Below are 8,571 nucleotides of genomic sequence, written 5' to 3'. Positions count from 1 at the left end.
CTCTAAATTAGGTATCTTTTTCAACTTAACTGTGTAACTTTTGTTCAAGAAGTCTCTTTACACGCTGAGCACTTGATAAAGTTTAATGGCCCACAAAGAACTGCAGCATCCCGTTTAGAAAATGCTAAGGTAGAATGGCAGTGTTTCACAAACAAGCCCAAGCTCTAGGCTGCAGCTCTTCTTCATAAGAAATAACAAACCAGTAAGAAACAGATCCATTGGCGCTTGAGAGGTGGAGGCAGGAGGATCAGGAGTTCCTGGCCAGCCTTGGGTAACTGAGACCGTCTTATAGGAGAAGAGGCAAAAGAAGGGAGGGGGGAGATATTTAGCTCAGCGGAACTAGTACAAATGACTGCTAACAAGCCTTAAGTGGCTTGGCCTTGACCATTTTGCCCAAGTGCGCTATAACTCAGTTAAGAGCTCAGATGCAGGAAATAGTTCGTATCACCACCTGGCTGTAACAACAACAACAACAGAAGATATCAATCCACGAGCAGGTTTCTGTCGTTATTTAGGCAATCAAATGGCTTCAGACCTGAAATAGACCGTAGTTGAGAAGACAGCCATTCAACTGGGAACACAGTGCTCTAGGTTCTGTGCAGCACGCAGGAGGCCCTGGGCTCCACCCCCAACATCACACAAAAGGCACGGACACAAAAATGGTCTAGCCAGTATTGGACACTAGCAAAACTTTTATTGACTCTAAATGGAACAACAGTTTGCAAACCCTCATTATCCCCCCATAAAAGAAAATCATCTATAAAATCACAACTGACTGGCCTACATAACACATTTCACTTAATCAAGGAGAAAAGATGACAAAGAATGGACACTATGTCTACTTACAGAGAAAACCACAGTAAAGGCTCACTGTGCAGCCCAAGACCCACACTGTAAGCAAAATGAAAAGGTTGGAACTTCTATTGGCGGTCAGTTGACAGATTATTCACTAAAACACCAGTTAGCTAATATCTTCGGTACTACAGTTACAAGGATACTCAAAGCTTGTGTCTTTAAAGCTACATTGTTTCAAATACACAGCAGTCAACTATTTACCCATCTTCCTTTGGAGGAGTGAACCAGCCTTTTTTCTCGTGCATCTGCACAACGGAGTCATAGGACTGTTGGGCTGTTTCTAGATTATATTGATTCTTATCTGCTCCAAAGCGCACCCTAGCTTTGCCTTTGACTAAGGTGGCATTGATCTGCATGATGACCGATTCTATGGAGTAGGCGCTGCTCCAACCCTGTTTTGTGAGCAGTTCCATACACAATGCCCCTCCACCCAAGACATACCCTCCAGACAGAATAGGTGACTCAACGCGAACAAAGGGAGGATCAAACGGAAAGTTATCCTTAAAAGAAAAGTTAAGCAAAATATATTCTGTGCCTTCTTTTTCTTTCAAAAGCTGAAGGTCACCATACAAGGGACTATCGGGGTCAACCTTCCTCAGTTTAACGTGCCAGTCATATAAGCTGTCGTTGATCAGTTCCACGGAATAAGTCCCAGATTTGTAACTCTGCGATCTGTATATCTCTCTCAGTTCTTTCATAAGTCTATTTGAAGCGTGCACCGACCCAGACACGGTACCATTCAAATGGTCTTGCCTTTGACTCTTCCTAATATTCTCTAATATTGCCAAATGCTCTTTCTCAATCCCTTCATCCTCAGACTTTTTCTCACTACTAGTGTCTTCTTCTCTCAGTTCATAATGATCCAAGTCTTCCAGCCCATCAGCTGCATCTTCCTCTTCATCCTCCGAAGGCACCTCTTCGATGGTCGCCTTCTGAGCGGTGGGGACCGGCTGGTCCAGCGTCTCCACATCCAGGTGCTCAGGCAGGTTATATAAGCTGCAGAGTTCACAGATCAGCCACTTGAGCTGCTGACGAAGCGAACTGTTGGGCTTCGAATCTTCCAGACGTTCCAGGATCGATGTCAGATCTGGATCATCGGAGTCCACGAACCAAATCGCCGGAGAAGATGGGTAGGACTCGGTGATGGTGCAGTGCAGGATGAGCGGCGGCGAGGGCGGGCTGCCCGCGGGCGCCGGCGGCACCAGGAACTGACACTGCAGCTCATCCAGCTGCCAGCTCACGATGCGCAGCCGCTCGTGGTCCTTGTTGAAGATGGAAGCCAGGAACTCCAGCTCGGCCTTAAGCCCCGACGACGACATCCTTCCTCTCGGGTCCTTCGAGACGAGTGTGGAAGCGAAGCGGCCCCGCGAGACGCCTGCTGGGCTGCCACCGCCCCTGGGGCCGCCGGGCCGGGCTCCCGCGGCTCCGCCTCTGCCCGCCTCCGCGACCCGCAGAGCGTGGCCGCTGCAGTCATAAGTCTGAGCACAGTGTCGCACAATCATCTTCAGAGCCTTTTCATCTTGCATAACGGAACCTTTTGTTCTTTTTTTTTTTTTTCTTTCTTTTTTTTTTTTTTAAATTTTGTTTTGAAACACAGTGTGGAGTAGCCGGGGTTGATTTTGAACTCTGTCTGTAGTCAAAGATGGCCTTGAACTCCTGCTCCTCCGGCCTCTGCCTTCCTCCACACCCAGTGCTGAGATTACTGCACCACCACTCCCAGTTTATTATGCTCAGCTGGGAATGGAAGCCCAAGACCACAGGTGCTCCAGCTACAGTCTAGGCTTGTTTAACAGAAACCTGACCAGGCAGCAGATCTCCCCTTTCTACCTCTGCCTCAAGTCTCTGACAACTACTACTCTACCCTCTGTTTCAATGAGTTTTGCTTTAGATGGTCCAAGGAAGTGAAGTCATGTGGTATTTGTCCTTCTGTGACAGGATTATTTCACCGAACATCTTCCAAGTTTGTTGATGTATATATATAGCCATTTTCTATTTTGTTTTATTACTATAATTTATTTTTTGAGACAGGGTCGGGTCTGATACTTTATAGCTGAGGACGACCTTGAACTTCTGATCTTTCTACCCTCACCTCCTGGGTGCTGGGATTATGGAAATGCACTACCACAGCTGGTTTGTATTGTGTTAAGGATGGCACCCACGGCTTGGAGCATGCTAGGCGAGCATTCTACCATTTAGCTACATTCCTAGCCACGGTTTCCTTCATTCATTTCAATAGACATTTTGGCTGCTTCTGTATCTTAGCTATCTTGACTACTGCTTCAATGAACACCATAGTGTGAACAGCTGAGATCCTGATTTCGAAGCTAGGAGATGGGTCAGAGAAAAAAAGCGCTTCTACTCAAGTGGAAAGGCTGGAGTTCAAATCTCCAGCACATTTATAAAAAGTTTGGCATGGTCAAATATGCGCCTGTAATCCCAGTGCTGTGAGAGGCAGAGCCCCGGAGACAGTTGGGTTTTGCACATACAACACACACACACACACACACACACACACACACAGAGGAGGGGGGAGAGAGAGAGAGAGAGAGAGAAAGAGAGAGAGAGAGAGAGACAGAGAGCTCCTGCTTTGGGTTCTTTTGAATAACAAGCGGAAATGGGATTGTGGACTCCTAAAACTGTTGTTAAAGAGACCTCAGCAGTTTTTCCACCTCTTTGTTATCATTGGCTATTTTTTGCTTTTATTATCTACTTATTTATTTTTATCACGCCCCCCTCCCACAAGGTGCGAAGTGGTATCTCTTGGTTGTTTTCACCTGCCGTTTGCTCATAATTTAGTGAAGGTGAGCGGTTTCACAAGTTAACGCTCCCTGCCTTCTCTTGAGCTGCCTATCGAGTCCCTTTGTCCATTTTAAAATCAGCTTTTTGTTTTGCTATTAAGTTACTAATATTTTGAGACATCCACTTTAATTTTTTAACTTTTATTTTTATTTTTTGGTTTTTCGAGACAGGGTCTCTCTATAGCTTTGGAGCCTGTCCTGGACTAGCTCTGTAGACCAGGCTGGCCTTGAACTCACAGAGATCCACCTGCCTCTGCCTCCTGAGTGCTGGGATTACAGGCATGTGCCACTACCGCCCAGCTTTAACCTTTATTTTTATTTTCTGTGTGTGGGTGTTTGCCTGCATGTATGTATGTGTATCAAGTGAGTACAGTGCATGCGGAAGCTGGAAGGGCATCAGATACCCTGGGACTGGAATTTATAGGTGGTTGTTGGTTGTTGCCATGTGGATGCTGAGAATCGAACCCAGTTCCTTTTAACTGCCAAGCCATCTCTCCAGCCCAAGATATTAACCTTTCTTTTTTTCTTTTGGTGTTTTCGAGACAAGGTTTCTCTGTGTAGCCCTGGCTGTCCTGGAACTCTCTCTGTACACCACCAGGCTGGCCTTGAACTCAGAGATCTGCCTGTCTCTGACCCCCCCAATCCTCCCCCCTCCGGGATTAAAGGTGAGTACTACCACTAATATGAAGCTTTTAAAAATGATTACATTTGCTTATTTGGGGAGAGGGCATTTGTAGGGAGGGCAGAGGACAACTTGGTGGTATGCTTTCTCTCCTTCCACCATGTGGGGGGCTCTGGCATCAAACTCAGATTGTCAGGCCTGGTAGCGAGTGCCTCTATCCACTGAGCCATCTTGCCAGCCTGGGATATGAATTTCTTTCATCATCTGTAAAGTTCGAAGCATTTCTGGCATTCTGCTGGCTGCTTTTCCCCACTGTGGCCTGTTCTGGCCTGGAGCTCCTTAGTTTGATGTAATCTCGCGCGTCTGTTTGGGGCTTTGTTGTCTGAGCTTTTGGTTTTGGATGCAGGAAATCATTTTGCTGAGGTAAGTGTTGTGAAGATTTGGCCAATCTTCTACTAGTTAGTGTTTACTCTTTTAGATCCTGTGTTGGTGCCTAACCTATTTGGAGGTGGCATTTTGTAAACGATGTAAGACAATTGTCAAACGTATGCTTTTGCCTGTTGTCCTAGTTAGAGTTTCTGTGGCTATGATAAAACACCATGACCAACCAGGACATCTGTGGATAGCCAGTTTGGGTACCCTTATGAAGGATCCCTTTACCATCTATGGCCATGCATATATTTATTGCTCTGCTCTTTTTTTCTGTTCCATCCCATGTGTATTTCTCTGTGCCAACACCATACACTTCTGCTCATTATAGCTTTGTAATATATTTTGAAATGAGGAAATATGAAGCATCTGGCTATGTTCTTGTTCAGTCAGTATTGTTTGTAGTGCTTGAAATCCTTTACAGTTACATAGTGATTTTAATACTTTTTTTTCTATCTCTGAAAAAAATCACTTGGGATTTTCTTTTTCTTCTCTCTCTCTCTCTCTCTCTCTCTCTCTCTCTTTCTTTCTTCTTCTTCTTTTTTTTTTTTTTAGGTTTTTTGAGACAGGGTTTCTTTGTGTAGTCCTGGCTGTTCTGGAACTCGCTCTGTAGCCCAGGCTGGACTTGAACACACAGAGATCCGCCTGCCTCTGCCTCCCGAGTGCTGGGACTAAAGTTGTGTGCCACCGCCGCTTGGTGCCACTTGGATTTTCATAGAGACTACATTAAAATGGAATTCTGCTTTGAGTAGCAGAGATATATTAGCAATATTAAGTTTCCCAACCCATGGTTGCAGGAGGCCTTCCCATGCTCCGTGTCCTTTATTCCTTTGAGCTACATTTTATAGCTTTCAGTATATAAATCTCTTACCTTATTAACTTAATCCTTACATATATTGTTCTTTTTAAGGCTGCTGTAAATGACTAAACTGATTTTGGTGTTTTTCTTCTGCTTTTTGGTTTGTGTGTGTGTTGGAGTTACAGACCTACACCACTGTGCCCACCTTTTTACATGGTGCTGGGGATCTTAAATAGCACAGCACCCATTTTACCCACGTAACCATCTCACAGCCCTGAGATTGGTTCCTTAGTTCCCCTTTTAGGATTATTAGCTAATATCGTATTGAAACAACTGGGTTTTTTCCTTAAAAAACCAAAACAAACAAACAATCCCCACAAAACAAACAAACAATCCCCATAAAACAAACAAACAAACGAACAAATATAACCAAAGCAACGAGAACAAAAAAGCAGCCAAGGTCCTTTTATGCAGTGCAAACTGGTGTCAATGTCACAAACCTTCTGCCCTAGTCCTCTGAGTGTTGGGATTGCAGGAGTGTGACCAGGCCATCTCTGACTTTTCAGTGTTCACTGTATTCATTTATTAGTTCTAACAGTATGCATATGCACGTACATCTGCAAACTTTGTCCAGGATCATATAATCTGTGGGCAGATCATTTAAATTCTTCCTTTCTGATTGGAATAGCTTTTCTTTCATTCTCTTGCTTAATTGCCCTCACTGGTACTGTCAGTACTAGGTTGAGTGGAAGTGGTTGGAGTGGGCGTCCTTGCTTTGACCTCTCAGGTTCTTACCATTGTTACCTGGTGCCTGGCGCACACAGCGGTTAGTGTGCTGGGTACTTTTTTTTTTTTTTCTGGTTTGTGAAGTATTCTTTTTTAAAATTTTTTAATGGTTTATTTTTATTTCATGTACATTGGTTTGCCTATATGAGGGTGTTGGATCCCTTGGAACTGGCCTGGATTTACAGACAGTTGTGAGCTGCCATGTGGGTGCTGGAAATTGAACCAGGGTCCTCTGAAAGAGCAGCCAGTGCTCTTAACCACTGAGCCATTTCTCCAGCCCCCGTGAAGTATTCTTCTGCATGTTTAATTCTGTGAAATGATTTTCCTAACCACTTAAAAGGATCATGTGATTTTTATCCTTTGTGGTGTTAGAGCGGTGTATGGCACTGAGTGATCTGGATTCTTCCCATCAGCAGGGCTCATTGGGTCATGACGTAATCATTTTAGTGTGCTGATAAATTAGGTCATTAGTAAGTTATTGAGGGTATTTACATATACATGAATATTGAGCTAGGGGTTGGAATGACAGCTCGGTGGCTAAGAGCACTTGCTGCTTGTCCAGATGACCTGGGTTCAATTCCCAGCACCCACATTGAGGCTCACAACCATCTGTTAACTCCGATTTCAGGGAGATGAGAAACCCTTTTCTGGCATCTGCAGGCACCAAGCATGCATGTGCTGCACAGACATATATTCAGGCAAAACACCCAGACACACAAAATAAAAATAAATAAATCTCTAAAAAACAACATTTTAAGTGAGTATTGAGCTGTATGTACTATTCTCCCGTTGTGTCCTTTGGTATAAGGACGCTGCTCACTTCACAAAATGAACTGAGAAGCAGCCCTGCCTCTGTGTTTTGGAAAAGTGTGGGAAAGACTGGCACTAATTTTTCTTGAAATGTCTAGTAGGATTCACCAATGAAGTCATCACTCTCGAGCTCCTCCTCCTCTTCCCCTCTTTCCTTGTCTTTCTTCTCCATTTGCTTTTCTTCCTCCTTTTGTCTTTCTGTTTGAAGACTTAGCTTTTTGCTGTTGTTTGAGCAGGGTCTTTCTAGTCAGTGCAAGCGAGCCTTGAATACTACCAGCCAATCTCTTGGATTTCGGGCATTTGCCACCATACCCAACTTTTGTTCTGTCTCTTTAACAAGTTGTTGTTGTTTTTTTTTTAATTCCATGTATTTTATGAGGTGGACTGTGTGTAACACATTAATGTGTGGAAGTCACAAGACAACTTTGAGGAGCTGGTTCTTACTACCATATGGATCTCAGAGATCTAACTTGAGCCGTCAGATTTGGTGGCCAGTACTTTTACCTGTGGCCCCATCTTGCTGGCTCTCTGGTTTCTTCAGCAGAGAGTTAGATTGTTCGAGATCTCTCCTTTTAAAAATGTCTTATGTAGTTGGGGATTTAGCTCAGTGGTAGAGCGCTTGCCGAGCAAGCACAAGGCCCTGGGTTCGGTCCTCAGCTCTTTTTTTTGGGGGGGGGGGGGCTGGGCGGTGGTGGCACATGCCTTTAATCCCAGCACTTGGGAGACAGAGCCAGGAGGATCTCTGTGAGTTCAAGGCCAGCCTGGGCTACCAAGTGAGTTCTGGGACAGGCACCAAAGCTACACAGAGAAACCCTGTCTCGGAAAAAAAAAAAAAAAAGTCTCATGTTTTATCTTTAGTTATGTGTCTATGTGTGGGTATGCACCCACAAGAGCAGTACCCTCAGAGGCCAGAAGAGGATATTGGACCCCCTAGAGTTGGAGCTACAGTCAGTTGTGGGCCGCCCACACATGCTGCTTGCACATCTGTCTATGCTAACCTAGTAATCATGGTCTTCTGCAAGATTGGGAAGTACTTTTTTTTTTTTTTTGGTTTTTCGAGACAAGGTTTCTCTGTGTAGCTTTGTGCCTTTTCTGGAATTCCCTTTGGAGACCAAGTTAGCCTCGAACTCACAGAGATCTGCCTGCCTCTGCCTCCCCAGTGCTGAGATTAAAGGTGTGTGCCATCACCGCTTTAACTGCTGAGCCATCTCTCTAACCCTGGGGTGGGGGTGGGGGAATGGGGCACAGGGGTGTGGGGAGGTGTTCTTTCTTTTTGGAATGTAGCCGTTTATCACTATCTGGCTAAATCACTAAATATCCCTCCTAGAAATGCTTCTGCTGTATCACATACACTTTGGTATATTTCATTTCCTCTCTCCCTCCCCATTTCTCTTTTTTCCTCCTATCTTTTTTTCTTCCTTCTTTTTGGAGCAGTGGCGTTTTCATTTTCATTGGTCTAGATGTTCTCTGAT

At 44.7% G+C, this 8,571-nt stretch overlaps 1 protein-coding gene across 1 annotated transcript; it reads right to left on the bottom strand.

Moving 5' to 3' along the window:
- Positions 1-660: 660 nt before the first annotated feature.
- On the bottom strand, positions 661-2,337 carry LOC118574543 (ubiquitin-conjugating enzyme E2 Q2-like). The gene has a single exon (XM_036175509.1). The coding sequence runs from the start codon at positions 2,172-2,174 to the stop codon at positions 1,053-1,055; it is 1,122 nt and encodes a 373-aa protein (XP_036031402.1). The 5' UTR covers positions 2,175-2,337; the 3' UTR covers positions 661-1,052.
- Positions 2,338-8,571: the final 6,234 nt, after the last annotated feature.

Source organism: Onychomys torridus, chromosome X (genome assembly GCF_903995425.1).
Source record: "Onychomys torridus chromosome X, mOncTor1.1, whole genome shotgun sequence".
Classification (NCBI taxonomy): Eukaryota; Metazoa; Chordata; class Mammalia; order Rodentia; family Cricetidae; genus Onychomys; species Onychomys torridus.
Note: the sequence above shows the minus strand (reverse complement) of the source record. Positions and strands in the feature narration are given on the sequence as shown.